The sequence below is a fragment of the Leishmania panamensis genome, assembly GCF_000755165.1.
Source record: "Leishmania panamensis strain MHOM/PA/94/PSC-1 chromosome 32 sequence".
Classification (NCBI taxonomy): Eukaryota; Euglenozoa; class Kinetoplastea; order Trypanosomatida; family Trypanosomatidae; genus Leishmania; species Leishmania panamensis.
The window spans coordinates 926,576-946,230 of NC_025879.1; the positions used below are offsets into that span (position 1 = coordinate 926,576).

Sequence of the window (19,655 nt, forward strand, 5' to 3'; positions counted from 1 at the left end):
GTGCTATACACGTTGCACCGCTTCGATCGCGCACTACGCGAGTTACGTGCACACACACGCACACACAGAGAGAGAGAGACAAGCATGTGCTCGTATGCAGCCTGCTGATTCAGAGAAATGCGAGAGAGAGGAAGAGGATCAGAGAAAAGAGGAGACAAGGACAAGACAAGAAGACAATAAAAGAGAGAGAGTGACGTCACCCACCTGATGACACTGCAGTCAACGAGTGATGGTGGTGAAAGAGAGAAGATAAAAAGCGAGAGAAAAGCGAGACGCACATGTAAAGGCATTTCGCGCTGTCATGCGCACGGAGCACGCACGTTAGAAAGAAGCTCCATTGAAGAAAATGAGTTGGAGAGGTGGTGAGAAGTGTGCCCGCATGGGAGGGCGGCAGAAAGGAAGCCTGGTGCTGAAGAAGACTCCTCAGAGAAAAGCAAACCAAGGGTGCCGCCAATGGAGGGATGCCGATGCGCTACAAAACGTTTCGTATGGGAGGAAACTGCGCAGTGAAAGGGGAAAAAGTTCGCCCCGCGCTACTCCTAGCGTCAATGCCATGACTTGTGAGTCTCCTTCCTTTCCCCGCATCTCACAACAGCAAGTACAGCTGACGCCGCCGCCGCGTCGCTGCACAACCTCTCCACGCCTGCTGTATCACTGTCGCCGCCTCCTCTTGCACAATTTGATCGCGGATGTACCGCCGCTGCGCCTCGTCCGTCTCCGCGTCGCCCCAAGTGGATTTGTTCGTGCCGAGTCGCTGTCGCTGGGGTTGCAGCTTATAAAAAGGCGTTGATAGAGGAGTGGAGAGTGGGTGGCCTGCAGAGCGCCGGTGCGGGGTCATGGAGGCGTCGTGGGCACCCTCACTTCTGACCCACGCATTTCCGCCCGTACCCACCCCGACATTCTTCACCTCTGTGGCAGGAGGGCTCGTGTCCTCTTCAATCCCCTCCTCTCCCTCCGCGGCTGCAAGACCCTCTCCCTCGCCCTGATCCACTGCCTCGCCGATGTCACCTCCGCCGTGCCCAACGCACAGGAGATCCCTTTCGCCATCTAGAGGGGAATTCCGCGGTGACAGCAGGCCCGCGGATGCTTCCGCGACCTCTGGCAATGTCGCCAACGACTCGGGTGGAAGAGACACAGGCAAAGACGCAGCAGTCGACGGTGTCATCTCAAGCTGAGCCGCGAATCCTGGTTCTCTTGGCGCCTCAACTGATGCCGCAGTCGCCGACGCGGCAATCGGGGTGAGAACCGGCAACAAGCAAGGGGACATGATAGAGCCCAGAGGCGCCAGTGTTTGGGGTGCACTCGCCGTGTGCTGAGGTGGGGAGTCCACGTCTTCAACGATATCGATTTCATGGGTGGACAAGAGATCCTGCTGTGCTGCTTGCCGGGGCTGCACATCCTTATCTTCCGCCTTCGCGAAATCATCGCCCACAGATACCAGTGCCTCGCTGGCACCCGCGACATCCACCAAAGCGGAGGGCAGCAGCAATTGGGATTGCATTGTCGTTGTGGATGGGCCCATCGGCGACCCCAGCGCTCTTACCTTCGCCAGCTCCACCACCTCCACCTTTCCCAAGAGGCGCTGCGCATTGATCACCGTTGATCCTCCCTCGCTTGGTCGAAACTCGCTGCGGTCGTGAATACTCCGCCAGAAACTCTCCCGGAGTTGCGTGATTTGGGTCGTGGTGGAGCCGATGGACGCAGTGTGGCGGCCCAGCGTCTCATCCTCGGTTGTCGCGTATGTCTCCGCTTCCACCGCGCAGCAGTATTCCTCCTTGAAGGAGAGAGGTGCATCAGGAGAGCCGGTGGTGCGGCTGCTGCCTGCCAAGGCCAGCAACGACTTTGCCGCCTCGTCCTCTACCACCTCCGCATTGAGGATTGCTGCAGGCTGTAGCAGTGTCCGCGTAGGAAGTCGAATGCGTCCCCCGGCGTCATCACTGCGGACACTGGAGTAGACGTTTCTCAGTTCCATTGACACGGGTGTTGCCATCTTGTGCGCTACGAAGATAAATACGCGACCACGCCGACGAGGCGATGCCGCCAGAGGTTGCGGGGCAACTTCCACCTCCGCTGCAGGCCGTCTTTCCTCTACCGCCTTCGCCGCCTCTGCACTTCGCTTCTCCTCTGTGGCCTTAGTGTTGGCGTGGTCTACGGCCATTTGAAGGCCTGCACCCTCGTCGTGCGGTGCGCTCGCCGCACGCGACGGTGTCTCAGAAAAAGCACCTCGACTGGGTCCTGCGTTCTCTGATGACGGCAACAACGAGAACAAAGTCGCGGCGCGGCCGTGTTGGGGTGGGTGGCTGCCGTTCGCCGCAGGACTTGCCAGCTGCTCTTGAGCCTCCGCAGTTGGGGAAGCTACTGAAGCGGCAAGGGCAACTGTGGTACCCTTTTCCCTTTCTGTCGAGGATGTCTCTTCATCGCGGACGGCTTCTTCGCTGCCGTTGGGTAAGGCGTCACCCTCCTCTTTTTCTGTCTCTCCTTGCAGTCCATCGCTCACTGGTCCATTGCCACCTTCAGTTTCCTGATTGACCGTGCACACCGAAGCACTGCTGCTAATTGGCTGCCGTGCTTCGTGCAAGTCTGCGGTAAACCGAATCGCAGCGGCAGAGACTGACGCGCGCGTCAATGACCCGCCACGCAGAACAGTGTCCTCCCTCTTGTTGCAGCAAATGTCCTCTGCAGACGCAGAGAAAGCAGCGAGTGGTGGTGGTGAATCAGAAAGAATCCCCTCCCTGACCCCTGTTCTGTCACCCACGTCGTCCTCGCGACTTCTGTCGGAGAGGGTCATGTGCGCAGCTTCGGAAGAGTCACATGCCTTCGTCTCGCAAGCCGCACCGAGTCCCGCACTATCCGCTCCGTAGGCCTCGTCCACGCACTGACTTACTTCCTGTTGCACTTGCGATTCCTCTGAGTGCGACGAGGGCGAGAGCGCCGGAGAAGGAGGCACAGCCTCCAGCCCCCCTTCTCCTCTCCCCTCCGGTCCCGGTGGTGACAGGGACGGCGTCCTCCTCCCTATTCGCGCGGCCGATGAGGCTGGCGAAGGAGAAGGCGGCTTCGGCACATCGCCGTTGTCTTCTGCAGCAGACGCAGGGAGCCCTGCGCTGCCCTCCCGAGTGGCAGCTAAGCTCAAAACTTTCCTCAGTCCCGTCGACTGATGCGCGGAAAGCGCGTCAGCCACCGCCGCCTCGTCGTGGGTAGGCGCTGGCCGTTCTGTCCTGAGAACCTCATCGAGTGACGTCCGGGAAGGTGACGCGATTCGCTGCGCTGAGGGGCCACTCTGCTCCGCTGCACACGCAAGATGCTGACCCTCCTCGTGTGCATGCGCCTCCATAAATGTCACGACGTTGCCTTGCTCATCACTCGCATCTAGCTGCGGCAGTGGATTGAAGCTGACGAGCTCCGCCTCCTTGGGCACCGAGGAGGCTGCCTCCAATACGAGAGCGCTGCTTGGTGCGTTCTCACGCTCCTCGGTGGGCATCGCCACCTCTTCGTGCTCAGCCTCCTCTATGTCGTGAACGTTCGCCGTAGACGTGCGCGCGCACCCGGCACCATAGCAGCTGGCCCCCCCACTTCCTATCAACGCGTCTGCCGATGCCGGCGTGCGGCTGCACTGTCCCCAGCCGAGCAATTCTACTTTGAGCGCCACTGCGTCATCGGCAACACTTGGATCGTGAAGGTAATTCATCTCTCTCTCGACTTTCCCTCGATTCATCGAAGAAGGCGCTGATGCAGCTGCCGTCGCTGCATCATGCTTGCGCATCATCACACAGTTGCCTGTGGCAGCTGAGGCATCAGCGGCGACACTGTCTCCCAGATCGTGGAAAGTCTCGTCGTGAAAACTGCCAGAGCTCTTGGTGTCGGAAGGCTCCTCGGCGACTGAGCTACCCTTCGTCCCTTCGTCAGCCCTCTCACATGGAATCAGCGACTTGCTCCACTCCACAATTGCGGCCACTGCAACCTCTCTGCCGCATTCGTCCCCTAGGGAGCGAATGCCTTCGTTCTCCCTCTCAGACACACCGCCCCTTACAGTCCCAGTTGACAACCCGTGCTCTACCGCCGAAAGTTGGATACAGGCGCCCTCGCCATCAAGACGCGCATCCGCGATGGCGCCCTCTTCGCCTGCCGCCGCAGCCTGGGTGCGGGAAGCATCGCGTTCTACACCCGGTGTGTGCGCTACATCAGCGGAAGAAGATGATGCTGCTGCCGACGAGGACAGATGAACTGCGCTTGTGCTGCAAGAGACGCTGCCTACAGCACCCGTCACGAGGGTACCGGAGAGACCCACGCCGAACAGCTGCGAAACGCGGGACTCCCCCTGCGGCGCCATTAGCGATGCCACCGATTTGGGTGACAGTGAGCGCGGCTGCGCATCACTCGGCGTGTCGTCACCGTCGAGCATCGCTGCCTTGACCACGTCAGCGGCACGCCTCTGCGAGGCGTGCTTCACAGTTGACGTCTCAGTCTGGCACGATGCTTGAGCTAAGTGTAGAGCGTCTCTGCACCTAGCCGTATGCTCATCGTGGTCCCGCCCCACCTCCATGCCCAGCAAGGTCCTGTGGCGGCAGAGAGGTCGCAGAAAGGCTTGCAGCACGGTTGCGCACCACGTCAAGTCATCGGGAATTCGAGTGAAGCACGGCGTGAGGCCGGGTGGGGTGACCGCGGCTGACGAGGTGGATGTGACGAGGTCCGAAACGCCAGCACCCGCACTCTCTCCCTTTGGTGTCGCAGCAGATTCGCTCCACGGTGCTGATGACACCGCGGCAGCCTCAGTCATGTTCTTAACACTAAGCTCATCAAGGACGAAGGGTTCACTTCTGCAATGATGCGGCAACATCTTTGGCGTCTCCGGCTTGGCCTCGAATAGCAGACTGCGCACCACACAAGACTCTACTGATGTGCTGCTAGTCGGCTCCAGCTCGTGAGGCGGTGAATGGTGATGCTGAGAGGCGAACCGCGTCCCTGCATCGTAGTAAGTAGATGATGACTGGGGCGGCAGATGCGCAGTCGTGAGCACCCCCGGCTCTCCTGCCTTGTCTTTCGACAGAGGTGCAGAACTACGCCGCGGCAATCGGCCAGGCGCGGCTGATCCATCTCGCTCAGCTGACGTGTGGTGTCGGGTGCGTCGACCTGGTGGCGGGATCGGCACGCGCATCGATGGATCACGCAATGGTCTCTCGCCGCGGCGCTGCAGCGGCGGCGGCTCTCGCTGCGCCAATGGTGGATGTGTCAGGTGTGGGCAATCCGGTTTGGGAGCCGCGGTGGCGTGGCCTCCGATGCCGTGTCGATGCGGAAGCGAAGACACAGATGGCCGGCGTAGACCATACGCAGAGTAAAACGCAGCGCTCGCACTGCTGGGGCGGCTACGCGTCTGTACACATGCCAAGGGCTGCGGCACGAAGGTGGTGGCGGAGGACCGGCGAAATGTCGCCTCGTGTGAAGTAGGGCAACTAGCACGGTCACACGCGAAAGAAGGTCGGAGCGGACGCTTACCAATCACCTCCACCGTGCGCGGCAGCACTGATGTCACGATAGTGGCCTGCAACGGAGATGTGAGGCCTCTAGCGACGGGTGCAGCTGCTGAGAACACCCCTGGAGACCGCTGAGGACGCTGGTGCATACGCGCGCGGTGCTTGCTGGAGGCGCGGGTGCGTCCAGTGTGTGAAGGGTGCGACACTGCTGGCCCAGCCTCGCTGGTGGCGGCTGAGGAGCGGCGCAGCGGGTGGTGGTACAGCTCCACCTCGAGCTCTTCTCGCCGCCAGCGTTTCTTCATGGCTGTCATGCATTGCCTCAACGACTGCGCGCGCTGCTGTTCCTCCGGGGCGAGGCGAGGAACAGCAAGAAGCCAGTTATGCGCCTGCTGATAGTGCTGGTAGGCTGCCTGGTAGAGGCCCATCTCATCCAGCCAGTCCGCGTGTTTCTGCTTCACGTGAGACAAGAAGCACACATTCTCGCGCCACTCCAGCCACATGCGCATGAGCGCCTTCTCCTCCTTCCCGTCGGTGTTGGCAGCGGCATCCCCATAAAGGGGACCACCTGCTGACATCCTCGCCGCCGCGGCGTCCTCCTCGCGGTCGTCCTCCCCGCCCCCACCCGCAGCGTACGCGCCATCCTTATGGCCCATTACCTGGAATGCGCGTCCCTGGGTGAGCCGCCGCCGCATCTTTGTTGCCTTGTCTTTCGCCACGAATACCTGCCGTTCCACCGCCTCTTCCGCCATCTCTGCGTACTGCAGCGCCTCGGCCAGCTGCTGAAGTCCGTGCTGCGTCTGCGCCATATTGAAGTATGTGATGCCGATTCCAGGTGCCCGAAGTTCTTCCTCCAGGGCCGCCGATCGGGCGAAGCGTGCGCTTGCCAGCGTGTACTCCCCCAGCTTGAAGTGGTAGACGCCGAGGTTGTGCTCGACAGCGGCCACAGCCTCGAGCCGCAGAAGCTCCTGCGACGGGGAGAAAAAGGGGACGCTCATGCTGCGCACGTTGTTGGCACTGCTAATGTGGTTGGCACTGGCACCGATGTCGTTGGCCGTGAGCGCGGCTGGTCCTTTCATGTCGTGACTCCTGGCCTGCGCCGACGCGGCGGCTGGCTGTTGCCGGGGGGCTGTGTCGTGACAAGCGAGAGAACCCGCACATCCTCCCGCCACGCCGCTGAACGAGTGGCCATCGAGCTCGAGCAGATCTGGTACATACCGAAACACTCGACCAACATCCTTGCTCAGCAACCGGTCTGTCTGCTGAAGGAGTTGCAGGGCCGCAGAGTACTGCCCTCGATTCATCCACTCCAAAGCGTGACGGCTCGCGAGCCTTACAAAGCGCAGCAACGTAGAGACCGTTGCATCCTCGCTCTCCTCGAGCTCCCTAACCAGAAGCTCACGATGACGGTCCGGGTCCGCACCGCTGCTCGGCACGATGCTGCTCGGGGTGGCTGCCAGCCCCGCGGCTAGGCGCGCGTCTAGAACCATGACTCGCCGCATTAACGTGAAAACAAGCGTCAGTCGCTCGTCCAGCTGCTGCTCGAGCTCGCTGGCCTGCGTGTCAAAGGCCTGCTGAGCACGTGCCTGACGCACATGCTGGTTCACACGACTGCTGTGCCTAGCACCTGCTACATGGGCGGCACCCTCGGAGGCGCCCATGAGGGGTGGCTGTGGCAGCTGTTGGTGCCCTGCTATGCTGCGCAGAAACAGCTCGCTCGCCCTGTCAAGGGTAGGGGTGGCCCCTGGCACAAGCGACGGTGTCAAGAACGATGACACTTGAGGTCCAGGTGCCGGGAGCGGTGCCTCTGCAGACGGTCGCTCAAGGTCCTGCGACGTGCGTACCTGAAGATGTGCTGCGTGTATCGATGGCCGGCTGGGCCGAAGCACGGCACAGAGCAGCGCAGAGTCAGAGCCTGAGCGACGCAGCAGGGACGACGGAGGCGGACCACTACTTCGGTCTCCGATACAGTCGGCTTCAGAAACAGCGTCGTTATAGTGTACAGGGGCGCCACACGCGGACACTAAAGCTTGCTGCCGAAGCAGGGCATTCAAGTGCGAGCGCAGCGCCGCCACGTCGTTCGCACACGTCTGCACAAACGTCGACGTGGGAGGCGTCGACGAAGACGGCGGCCGCCGTGAGCCTTCGGTACGCACCGGCAATGACGCCGAAGGCAGGGATGGCGACGACAGTGTAGTCACAGCGGCGACAGCGAACGTGTGTGTGCCGCCGATGTTGACGGTGGGGCGAAACACACGTACATCATCGCTGGGATAACTGCCATACGCTTTCCCAGCCGTCACGTCATGGTGATCCACGGGGGTAAACCCTGCGTCGATTGACGAAATTGAGCTGTCTCGAAGCCGGTAGGCGTTGTCACTGTCGAGCTTTCTGGGAGACAAGGCCATGTCGCGGGGGAAGCCCTGAGTGGCGGACGGGCTGGCCACAACATCGTCTATGGGTCCGTAGGCTCTAACGTTTTGCGTGGCACGGCAGCCCCGGTGGGTGCTTGCGTTGGCTGGTTGTCGCTGGGTGCATCGCACCGTGGGCGACGGGCGAACAGCACTGGCAGAGGAAACATCAGTCGTAGCGCGAGTGCTCAGCATGCAGTCCATCGATTGCAGCGTGGGTCGCAGGGGAGTGCTGCGATCTCTGATGGGGGCGTGGCAGTCAAACTCATCCGCATGATCCATCACAGAGACATAAGAGGAGGCAGTTCTACAAGACGGCGAGAAGGCGTAGCAGCCATCTCCAGCATCCGTCAACGAGGCGTTCGGCGTTTCATTGGGTCCATCATATGAACGATACGGCATCCCGCTCTTGACCGCAGCGCTCACTGTGCATTCGTACGCTTTACCACACACGCGCGCAAGCGAGGAAGGCAAGAAAGCAGCCCGATACCCCCCACCACCACCTACGCCACCAACTTGGGCAAAAAAAGCACTCGAGTGCTCTCTCACACTGTGCGCCAGTGTGTGTGTGTGTGTCGGGCAGACACATGCAGACCCACGTCCTCCTCAGCCCTATGCGCACGCGGATAGAAGAATAAATGCTTCGTTGGTTGTTCCGCGCAACACCTTCACAAGCTCGACTTCGCTCGTCTCCGTCTTTGGGTTGATGTCGGCTCTCGTCGTCGCCTTCCGCCCCTCCTCCTGCTTTGGGGGGAGAAAGGAGATTGAAAGGCGAAGGAGAAAACAAAACAAAGCGATAGTCGTGGGGAAGTTGCTTCGCCGCGACGACTGTGGAGATGAAGAGAGACAGAGGAAGAGAAAGAAACACCAATGAAAGAACAACAACGTGCGCACACACACACACACAACATGTGCTAACCACCAGTCACCCTTCAAGCTCATGAAAAGGGGACTTTCCTTGTATGTGCCTGCGTGTGTGGGGGGAGGGGGAGGGGGAGCTCAACGCCTCCATTCCCTCACATACAAAACCCGCTCAAAGGCCACTCTACACCCCAACCGGCGCACCGCCTGGTGCAATGCAGCGCCAGCCCCGCGGTACAGCAGCACGCCGACCCAGTCAGCTAAGCACGGGCCCTGCCGCAAACCACACCCACCCCTCGCTTCGCAGGTCGCCGCTCCTACCATGCCGATCGCCACGGGGTGCACCCCCGCTCGGGGTGACGCTCTGGCTCGCCACCCCAGCGGGCAGCGAGCACCCCGTGGGGTACCGCTCGAGTCACGCTGACACTTCACTCATCGTATGGGTGGCGCAGACCCGTTCACCGTCGCAGCTCACTCTGATGCCGCGCCATCCACGGCCTGACCGCCGACACCAGCAGCGCTACCTCGCCTTGAACCCCCTCCCCCCTACGTCGCAGACCCTTGGTCCGCTCTCACAGACAGAGGGTGGCTCGGCATTGGCAGGGATAGGGGGTAGGCTCCTTGGCTTCCCCACACAGAGTTGGGGGAGGGGTGGGGGTGTGCTGGGGCCTAAGGTGCCCCGCGCTGAGGCGCACTCCGCCATCAGAGACGCAGAGGAAACGGCAAGAAAAGAGTTTGAAAGTGCTGAAATCATGCGCGTAAAGATGAGCTCAGGCGGCTGTGCGAGTCAGCGCATTCATAGACACCCGATAAACCGTCGGCAGCGCTCCCATTGATGTTGACGGGGTGGCAGATTCTGCGTCACTCCCATGAACACGCCGAGGCGAGGACAGGACTAGCACGTGACGCAGCGTGGCATTCAGTGTGTCAAGGAGCTGCAGCTCCGCCGCAGTAAGCGACACATGTTCGAAGTGAAGGAGAAGCAGTCGCCACGGTAAAAGAGATACACCGAGTTGCTCGGCCAGCGCACGGGCGGCTGTTTGGGCTGTTGGCGCAACCAACGCACGGATGAGCGCAGCGCTACGATCACTGCTGTCATCACTCGAAACACCCTCGCCTGCGCCTACATTTATTAGCGCGGCCAAATGAAGAGTAGCTTTGAGGACGCAAACGAGCTCCTGCTCCCACTGCAGCCTGCTCTCCGCAGCGGAGACAATCACCGCTTTGGGGATGGCCGGTGTTGAAGTGGGAAGCGCACCTGGAGGAGAGTCGCTTTGCGCGGCGTCGGTCGCTTCCGTATGTCCTCTTGAGCCGGCACGTGCAGCCCATGGCATGCGAGGGCCCCACGAACATTCCGACTCGACTGACGCAACGCCGCTAGCAGAGGGAAACTTCTCTGGCACGAACACTTCTGACATGCCGCCGCAGTCGCTGCTTTGTGGCACCCTTCGAACACGGCAATCGCCGCGCCACTGCAGCAGCGCTCGCAGCAGCATCTGGTTCAGTAGACACACTCCCTCTGCGGTGACGGATAGCGGTTGCTCTCGCGACAACTCTGCCAATGCATGCTCAGCAGATGTAGCAGAGGGAGAAAAAACATCGCTGGGAGAAGGCACAGGCGAGGGAAGGTAGAGGGTGGAAAGCGGAATGTTCAACAGCGCACGATAAAGTTGCCTGGCGGTGCGTATTGGAGTTTGTACTGTGGCCAATGCACCGCTGCCGACGCGGATGCTTCTGTTGCTGCCTGCGAGCCCAACGTGAGCGGTGCCGCGTGACGAGGACACAGGTGACAGTGCCGTGGTCGCATTCAGCCAACGCCGCAGGAACGAGGCGAGGTGAAAATATGCGGACGCCTCCGCACACGTGCCAACCGGTCCCGGAAGAGCCACGCCGAGCTCCAACATAGCGCCGTCGTGCTCGACACGCGCAAGAAGTGCGCACAACTCTGTCAAACTCGCGTTCGTCGTCGCCGCTGCAGGAGAAATAGTGCATGCCTGCGACGCCTCAGCTTCAATGTCCTTCGCGCTTGGCAGATGTCCTCTCTGGGGAAGGAAGAGAAGATGCACCGCCGCCCACGTCGTGACGTCCAGTCGCGCATCCTTCGAGAAAAGCGGCAAAAGGGCAGTGAGTGCATGGCGTGCTGTGGCCCAAGTCACCTCTCCCCCGTCTGGCCGAGAAGGCCCTCCGCATGGGGCAGCGAACGTGGGCGACGTCTGTATCACTGGTGTCTGTCTTTTCTGCAGCTGAGAACAGAGAAGAGAGAGCCACAGCAGCGGTAGCAGCTGCAGGCGGCGCTGCTGCAAGCGAGGCGGTACACGACGCGCAAGCGATCCTTCATCCGTCGCGGTGTCGCAAGAAGCAGATGAACTCGACTGCGCGCCAAACAGTACAGAGTACGCCGCCGCGTCGGGGCCCATAAACCAGGCATTTCGCGCTGCCTCAGCGCGGCGGCCCGACTTGAGCAGCACAAGCTCATGCCACAGTACATGATCCACGCACCGGCGCGTCTGCTCGCATAGCAGGGCAGCGTGTACCTGCAGCAAACGCTCGTATGGGCGCTGAGTCCTCCCAACATCTTGCAGTGGACTTGTGTGATCCAGGAGCCCCCAGTGTTGTACCCCTGCTGCGAAGTGCACAATCGCCCAGTGAAGCGAGTGCAGATGACACGACCTCGTCGGCGCCTCCACCACAGAGGCAGCGGCGCTATTTTGCTGAGGAGCCTCAGTGGAGCTAGATAATGCAGGAAGGTGGCTTCGCTGCCGACACGTCCCAGTCGCAGTCGCAGTCGCAGCGGCATCTTGCGCAAGGAAGATAGAGATGGAGAAGCACACATCCAACAGACGCTCTACGTGGGTGTCAGCGACGCCGAAAAGACCACTCACGTGTAGCAGTACAGTGGCATTGAAGAGCGACTGCGTCAGCGCCGCCGCGAGGCGGACCGGAAGTGGGTGTGGAGACAATGATGGTGGGGGAGACCATCTCCTAGAAGACGACGCCGAGAGCTCCTCAACGCTTCCGTCTGTGCCGTGCTTGCAGCGATTTGACCGTGAAGAGTCTGCTGGTCGCTGCGAGCACCTTCGCACGGCCTGCACACGCGACTGCGCCTCTGTGAGTTGGCGGCGCAGCACTTTAAACTCGACCAGCACGTGATGAGCGTGGCGTTTCGCAAAGGCGGAGACCTCCGCCCTGTGGGCCGAGCCGTACGCCGGCGTCTCCGAGTTAGCGGAGGCCCCCACGCTGTCACTCCAGCTACCCAAGAGCTGCCTCGCCGCATCCGCAGAAGGGGAGAAGTGCATCCCTTCAAGCCACTTGTGCAAATCCGCCTGACCCTCCGTCTGGTCGTGATAGCGCCGGCCGAGCTCCACGTAGCGCAAAGCGCGCCCCACAGGAAATGCATACGGCTCCGTCGTAACAGAGCCCTTGGTGTCGTGGGGAGTACGGGAGCGTCGAAGCTGATATCGAGAATGCTGGCGACGATAATGTTCGGGGCGAGTACTGTCGGGGGTGTACTGAGATGGTTGTGCACTGGTGGTTGCTGATGCTGCCGGGTTTGATGTCTGACGCTTGCGAAGGAAGTCGAAAGCAGGCGAGGAGGAGGCTGTGGTGGGGTCATTGTCCCGCACTGAGGCCGACAGACTCTCCAGACCAGGGATTCGGTAGTTGCGACGACGAGACTCGAGAGCACAACGGAAGTGCATTCCTGAGCTCGCCGCCCTTGCAACAAGACTATACAGCATTGGTTGCCGACCACAGCAAAGCACCAACGAAGAAGTGGCGGCCGTAATGGGTGATATTACGACGCTTGCATGGTGTGCCCTGTTCATGTGTTTTGTGTGTGCCTGTTTGAACCTGCCGTGACGCGGCGCTGGCGGAGGGCAATGGAAAGCAGCCAGAAAAAGGGCAGGGACCAATCAGCTCGGAAAGTGGAGTGAAAGCCGACCCGCTGAAAAGAGAAATGCTGACGATCTACGTGCAATCGTGCACCGCTGCGACTCTCTGCGCCACCGTAACTGACAGAGAAGACCCCATCGCGCATCGATATAAACACGCGAGGCGTGTCTGCGGTGACTGCCACTACGTGAGCAGAAGCGCAGACGCCTGGGTGGGTGTGCTGTAAGGGGGGGAGAGCACAGCATCCCTTCCGACCTCTAACATCAAGGCGCTTCGTCTTCTTTCGACGTTTACTGTGCCGCACCTTACGGGGGTTAACCGTTAGAGAAACGAAACGAGAGGAAAACAGAAATAACATCTCTCGGTTTGACATCATCGCTGCACTCCCACACCCCCGGTGCGGCTCGGGGAACAAAGAAATGAAGCGCCGCGCACGCCAACACAAAGACACGTGCGCAGCCCCCACTCCCTTCCATTGCGGTTGCTCGACAAGCGCTCTAGTCGTCGACGGAGGCGGCGTCCTCGTCCTCAGACGAGGTGGAGGCCATGCACTTGTGCTCCGCCATTTTCTCCAGGACACAGAAGAACATTGGGCCCCAGCCATGGCAGGTGTCGGGCAGCAGCAGGCGGCCATACGCCGTCGCCTCGCCGAGCACAGTTGGCGTGGGCGAGACACACGCCCCTGCGCAGGACGCATCTGATTCGCCAGCGCCGTTTGCAGTCGTCGATGGCGTAACAGAGGATTCCGCAGCAGCAGTAACAGACGACGAAGTCTTGACTATCCTGACCTTGCACCGAGCCCGCTGCAGTGCCTCACCCACAACGCCATCGTTCTCCAAGGGTGAGATAGAGCACGTGCTGTACACAATGCGGCCACCAACGCAGCACGTTTCAATAGCGCGTTGCAGCAGTACCCGCTGAAGAGCGGCGAGCTGGACGGTCGTCTCCTCAGACCACTCCCGACAGGACAGAGGCAAGCCGCCCGACTGCTGAAGCAGGTGCCGCTCCGAGGAGCACGGGGCATCGACGAGAACGCGTGAGAATGTCTGCGGGTCGTACCACGTCTGCGCATCGCGCTGCGTCGTTCGCCACGGGACGTAGTTTACCGGCACGTGCTCCTGCAAATTCCGACGGAGCCGTGCACAACGGTCGGCGCGGGTCTCATTGCACGTGAGCGCTCCGTCGGGTGAGAGAAACTGCGCAATGGCGATGGACTTTCCACCAGGTGCAGCGCACATGTCTAGCACGGTGTCGAATGCACCGACCTGCAGCTGCTCCACTACGTGTGCCGAGGCGTAGTCAAGCAGGTAGTACGCCTTGATGCCAAAGGCGTCGATTGGGGGCTTGGCGATTATACCGTTCTGGTGTAGCGGGTCGCTAGATGCTGCGGCTAGGACCTCCTCCTCCCGCAACGTCTCTTCATTGTTAACATGGATGCCGCGATCTGCCATGCTGGAGGCTTCTGCCGAGTTGGTCTTCTGGGGGGGCTGAAAGGCTTGAATGAGGGAGTTGGGGTCTACCCGTGACAGCCCTCGTGTCGCCTCCTCGAAGGGGACCTGGGAGAAGCGGTTCCACAGCGCCACCTTACGCGGCCCCTCCATCATGGCAGCGCGAAGGGTAGGCCAACGCTCACCGTAGATGTCGCTGTAGTACTCATCGAACGTGCGTGGTTTAGTGCAGCTCTTCGTCTTGAAGACGCCTTTAGGGCAGGCAGTGGGCACAACTCCGGCCCTATTGCGGCTGCGACCGGGGCCGCGAGATGAGGGCATGAACGAAAAAGAGACGTATGACACACACGCAGCGGGGGGCTAAGGGGGAAAAGAGTGAAGCGCGACGTGGGGCACTGCCTCACGGGTGTCAAGTGCGTCGGTGTACGGTGACACTATTCCTCCTGAGCATTCCCATGAATAGCGACCGCACACAATGCCCACGGACATGCACACATGCAGATGTAGCACAGTATTTGCGAGGATTGACGCCGCCGGCAACAAAGCGAAGATGAGCAGGGAAGGAGGACGATACGCACACGGAGTGGAAGCAAAGGAGAGGGGACAGAAGAAGGTCAGTGGGGGGCCGTGGCTAATATATACCCGTGATAAGAAATGGGACCGATGCCGCCCACGCAAGGGGATGCTAAAGCACGGCAGGGGAAAGCATGATGAAGAGAAAGATACAAGGCGCTACGCTGTGACTCAGAATGACAATGGTGATCCTGAAGCATTCACTGACGCATATCCGGCGCAGGCACTTCTCCAGAGAAGATAGTATGAGCACCGCAGAGAGACGAACAGTCCTAACCTCTGCGTGTGTAAGGGGGGGGGAGGGTGCGGGAAGAAGGGACAGAGGAAACGCACCGAGATCGCGGGAGAGCAAGGAGATGAACACACTGTACTCCGACTACGTCCAACTCCAGTGCCTCGCTCTCCACGGCCTACCTCACAACACTCGCCCAGTCACGAGCTCGTCTGTCTCTTCGTTCAGTTTTTCGCGCACCACTTGCCTGCATAAAGCGCTGTGAACTTGGAAATCAGGCGACTTTTCCTTAACACAGACAGGCCAACGCCAACACGCAAACGCGAAATGAAAAAGAGGGGTGCCGCCCCAACACTGTGAGAGGAAGGGAAAGGAGAGGGGAGGTTCGACTCCCACCTCACGCGTCAAGGCAGACTCGAACATGACTACGAGTTTGGCTTGTCATTCAACGAAGATTTATTGGCATCAGCAGGGGGAACAGCAGCAGCATCTGCCTTCGCATCGTGTTGCGGATGTCCTTCTTCAGCGATGGTAGCAGAGGACGGAGTCGAATCCGCCTCCTTTGCCTCTCCCGCCGCCTCTGCTGGCAGCGAAAACCCAAGAACATGGTTCAGCTGCGAGTACGGCGGCGGGGTGTAGCGGGTTGCCATGTAGTCCCCCCCTCGCAGCGGACGCTGTAGTTCATCAATCATCACCCCTTTCATCCACGCGCAGCCGGTCTCCGGGTCTGCTAGCTGAGCCCACGCGCGATCGATCGGGTCTGGTGACTGTCGCAGCAGCGACGAGTCCCAGTGGTGCATGTACGTATTCAGGCCCACTTGAGGGCCAAGCACCTGCACGTTGTAAGGCACCTCAGCCAGGAAGTAATGCACCGGCACACGCCAGTAGAAGGTCGGGTTGTCCTGGCACAGTACCGCGGTAGGGTACACGTTCCCGACCTCGACAATGATGCCTGTCTCTTCCCATAGCGTGCGAATGGCAGCCTCCTTGTAATGCTCGTATAACAGCGTCCACTTTCCCGGCATCTTTAGTGAGATGGGCGGGATGTCTGGCGGGCGCAGATCTCGATTGATACGGCGCAGCAGCAGCCACTCCACGTCTTCATTTGGCCTCGGCGTCGCAGCCCTCTCGGTGACGCCATCTTTGCCTGGCTTCCGCCGGAACACGGCCAAACGCACGTAGGCAGGGTCCTGATCGAGCGCCGTCTCCATGAGCTGCCGGCAGTTGAAGATACCACGCTCACTGCCGAAGAGGTATACCGTCAGCTCCACATCGTCCGCCGCCGCGTAGCCACCCTCCGCTACCGGCACGCTAAGCCGCATCGGGTTGGTGAGCTCAACCTCTAGGTGGACGCCCGTACGGTACTTAAGCTCCGAGGCCCACTCCCGCATCGGTCCAGTGACCTTGCGCGCCTGCGCCGCTGTTGTCTGCCAGCAGTACACTAGCGAATTGGTGAGCAGGTCAAACCGGCCTGGTGGCCGCTCGATCTTCTTGAGCTGAATGCGCGCACTCGGTGTCTGCAGGTCTGCCTTGACGAGAGACTGAGAGAGCATCCCATCCATGGACAAGTTCACCTCTCCTTCCAGCGCGTGCGAAAGCTCTGACTGGAGCCCGGATGTGTCGTCTGTCATGTACCCATGCCCATCTCCGGTGGATTGCCAGCGGCACGGCACCATCTGCACCGCTGGGCAACAACGCCCACTGCTGGTACGCGCCAACGCGGAAGCAAAAGAAGTTTGCGCACCTGCCAAGCCGCGCATCAGCGGCGACGCCGCTTTCGTCCACCGAAGTGAGTTACTACCAAAGTGTATGGGAGCCGCAAGGGCATGCATCGGTGAGCGATGCAGCAACGGCCCAGTGAGCGTCATCCCTGTGTACGGTTCGCTATCGGGCACAAAGGCGCTGCCCAGGTAAGAGCGGCAGCGAGAGAAGTGGGGGCGCCACACGTGAGTGGGTGAGTGCAGCATATAGGAATTCGACGAGAGGGGTGAAGCAAGGGGGAGAGTTGGCGCCTGTGTACATGCGTGCATGTGTGGCTGTTGCGCTGTGGATGCAGGGGAAAGAGAGAGGAGGAACACGAGCAAAGCTGTACCTTGCCCTCCACGGCCTCCCCGTCATCGTAGCACCACCAGCACAGCCGTGGGGGGGTGGCTTGTGTTGAAGCAAGAGGCATGTCGCTGCCATTCCTCGTGAAGGTGCACAGGTGTGCGCGTACGGGTGAAGGCACGGCAAACAGTACAATACAGAAAAGCGGCGACAAGACCTGCACCTCGGTGAGAATTACAACCGTCGCTTCTCTTCTCTCCTGTGAAAAAGTGCAGACGCGCTGAGCCCACTGCTTGTGTTTCTTTTTGCACCATATTTTCCTCTCTGCGTGCAGAGTGTCCATCGTCGCAGGTGCACGGTGGCGATGAATATTCGTTGCCCACCCCCCTCCTCCTCCTCCCCACGCAACACACAATCACCGAGGCACAGGCGGACATGAACAAGACCGCCCGCCACGACCGCAGCCTTCACCGTTTCTTCCTCGACCCCGCCAGTCACATTTTTTTGGTAACGCAGAAAAAATGTATAAAACTAAAAAAGGGGGTCGATGGCGGGAATGCCCCCGCAGCCCCAGAGGACAACCCCAGGCGAATAAGCGCGAATCCAACACGTAGAGAAAAGAGCGCGTGGACGGCAGAGGCAACGCAGGAGGCGCAGACTTCACTGTCAAAGCAGGAAGTCCACCCACCCCACGACGAAAGAAGAGACGATAGGGAGGAAGTGTGAAGAGTACACGTGTGTCTGGGCAAGTTTGCGGATGGGTGCGTGAGAGAGAGAGAGAGACACACACACAGTGGTAGCCTAGAAGAGAACAGAAAAGTGAACAAAGCAGCCCCTGCGCACTTGCCTCGTTGTTGTTGTTTTTCACTCTCGGTGGATGGTGGCTGGTGCTGCTACGGCGGCACCCACAAAGTTCATGGCTGCGCCTGGGCTTGTGTGGAGGGGTGAGTAAAGGGCGGAAGAGTCCCAACAAAGTGGAGGTGGGGGAGAAGGGGGAATACACGCACACCTGTATGTGCTGAAGCGATTTAAAACTTCCACACAGAAGCCTCTGTAACCCACGCACAATGTTTGGTCACTTCGCCGACTTTGCCTCCGCCGATACTGGTTGTGTAGCCAACAGTAGCAGCGCCGTCTCCTGTGCACGCTCGAGGTGCTTCCGCAGAAGCATGAGCTTAAATGGAGTCACGTTGCGACCAACATTCAAGTCGAACTCGTACGGGTCCTCAATGCACCAGCGGTAGTGTATCCTCTCTCCACGGATTCGAGCCATGTCCTCGGCCTGCTTCGTCCACGAGAGCATCTCCTTCGTCGTCTCCCCGGCTGCCCGGGTCAAGCTCATCACCTCGGTCTCCGGGGTAAACTCGTCAAGGTAGTAGCTCACAAAGTCCATCAGCATAACCGCCAGTGCCTGGCCGTCCTGCTGGGGGGTCTCCAGCGGCATGTAGGGGGGCATCGGGGCGATGTTGGCCACGTCGCACGACTCCACCGGCACCAGTTTCACAAGCTTCCGCCGCAACAAGTAGTAGACGACCATGATATTCCAGCCGTACGAGGTGATGCAGCCGCCATCCACGGAAGCGTTCAGCCCTGTCTTCTTACTCCACTGCTTCACTAGCATGCTCAACCAGCGTGCCTCAGGACACTGGGTGAAGTAGGCCCGCAGCAATGCACTGTTGCGCACGCCATTGCGGCGGTTGGCCGTCACGTCAAAGCTCACGCCATCCACACCGAGACCGCCCTTCACGCGCAATACCGGCACACGCGTGCGGCGAACAAGCTCGATATCCCACAGGTAGTGCTCCCGTTTCACTACCTCGCTCAGCCGGAAGAGAAAGCCGGACTGCAGTCCTTTGGCCACCTCCGAGACAGCGTCGGCGCCCTTGCCGTCCTGTACATCCGCCGGGCTCAAGCAGACAAAGTCCACATCAGAGCCCTGCTCGTGTACGCCCAGGACAACGGTGGAGCCAAAGATGTAGGGGGTCATCGTCGGGTCCACTTGCTGCACGCATGCGGAGACCTTCTGATGCACATCTTCGACGGGCTTCGTGTCCAGCCGTCGCGACAGCTGCTCACCGCAGAAACGCAGCACTGCTGCTCGAACGTCGCCAAGCGCGGCAATGGATCGCCTTGCCTTGCCTTTCATCCGTACCTGATCAAGCGTGAGACACACAAAGCACTGCTGGCGACCCTCTGCATGCGCACACGTGTTTACTTATTTGGTTTTCTTCCGCTTCTCCTCCGAACTTCCCTCCTCACCTCTTTTGGGGCGTCGTCTCCTCCCTGGCTGGGCAGCACAAGTAGAGTGCTGCTGGCCGCCCTCGGTGAGTCCTGCGGCGCGCACGGGTGAAGTCCAGCACACGGCGGTTCGCGAGAGACACCCACCCACACTTGTATGTCCACACAAGGCTACAGCGCGGGCGAGCTCGAGGCAGCCAAAAGAGAGACGTGAAAAGAGAGAGGTGCGGCCAGAGCAGCCAATGCAATCAGCGGCACGAATAAGAAGGAGAGACACAAAAGGCGTCTCGGCACCAGTATTACCTGGTACATGTGCAGAGTGGGAGAGAGCCTGTAGGCTCAGGTGAGTGGGCGCGTGGGATGGGGGGGGGGGGGGGAGGGGAAAGGAAGCGGTAGGTCGTGTGCGACGAGCGACGAAGAACGGAGACGACGAAAGGTAAAGGAAGGGAAAGAAGGAAGGAGGAAACGAAAGGAAAACGACGTAGTAAGG

General features: G+C 60.3%; 5 protein-coding genes across 5 annotated transcripts, besides 1 other annotated feature; all 5 read right to left on the bottom strand.

The window, feature by feature from the left end:
• Positions 1–586: 586 nt before the first annotated feature.
• Positions 587–8,278, bottom strand: LPMP_322550 (hypothetical protein; the record flags this gene model as incomplete). Its single annotated transcript, XM_010703638.1, has 1 exon — positions 587–8,278. One exon carries the CDS (start codon positions 8,276–8,278, stop codon positions 587–589), a length of 7,692 nt encoding a protein of 2,563 aa, XP_010701940.1.
• A 597-nt stretch (positions 8,279–8,875) lies between these two features.
• Positions 8,876–9,445: a repeat region.
• Positions 9,446–9,507: 62 nt separating this feature from the next.
• Positions 9,508–12,561, bottom strand: LPMP_322560 (hypothetical protein; the record flags this gene model as incomplete). The annotated part of the gene is made up of 1 exon (XM_010703639.1): positions 9,508–12,561. One exon carries the CDS (start codon positions 12,559–12,561, stop codon positions 9,508–9,510), a length of 3,054 nt encoding a protein of 1,017 aa, XP_010701941.1.
• Positions 12,562–13,125: 564 nt separating this feature from the next.
• On the bottom strand, positions 13,126–14,397 carry LPMP_322570 (methyltransferase, putative; the record flags this gene model as incomplete). The annotated part of the gene is made up of 1 exon (XM_010703640.1): positions 13,126–14,397. One exon carries the CDS (start codon positions 14,395–14,397, stop codon positions 13,126–13,128), a length of 1,272 nt encoding a protein of 423 aa, XP_010701942.1.
• A 909-nt stretch (positions 14,398–15,306) lies between these two features.
• LPMP_322580 (NUDIX hydrolase, putative) lies at positions 15,307–16,557 on the bottom strand (the record flags this gene model as incomplete). Its single annotated transcript, XM_010703641.1, has 1 exon — positions 15,307–16,557. The coding sequence occupies one exon, from the start codon at positions 16,555–16,557 to the stop codon at positions 15,307–15,309; it is 1,251 nt and encodes a 416-aa protein (XP_010701943.1).
• A 1,445-nt stretch (positions 16,558–18,002) lies between these two features.
• On the bottom strand, positions 18,003–19,073 carry LPMP_322590 (hypothetical protein; the record flags this gene model as incomplete). The annotated part of the gene is made up of 1 exon (XM_010703642.1): positions 18,003–19,073. One exon carries the CDS (start codon positions 19,071–19,073, stop codon positions 18,003–18,005), a length of 1,071 nt encoding a protein of 356 aa, XP_010701944.1.
• Positions 19,074–19,655: the final 582 nt, after the last annotated feature.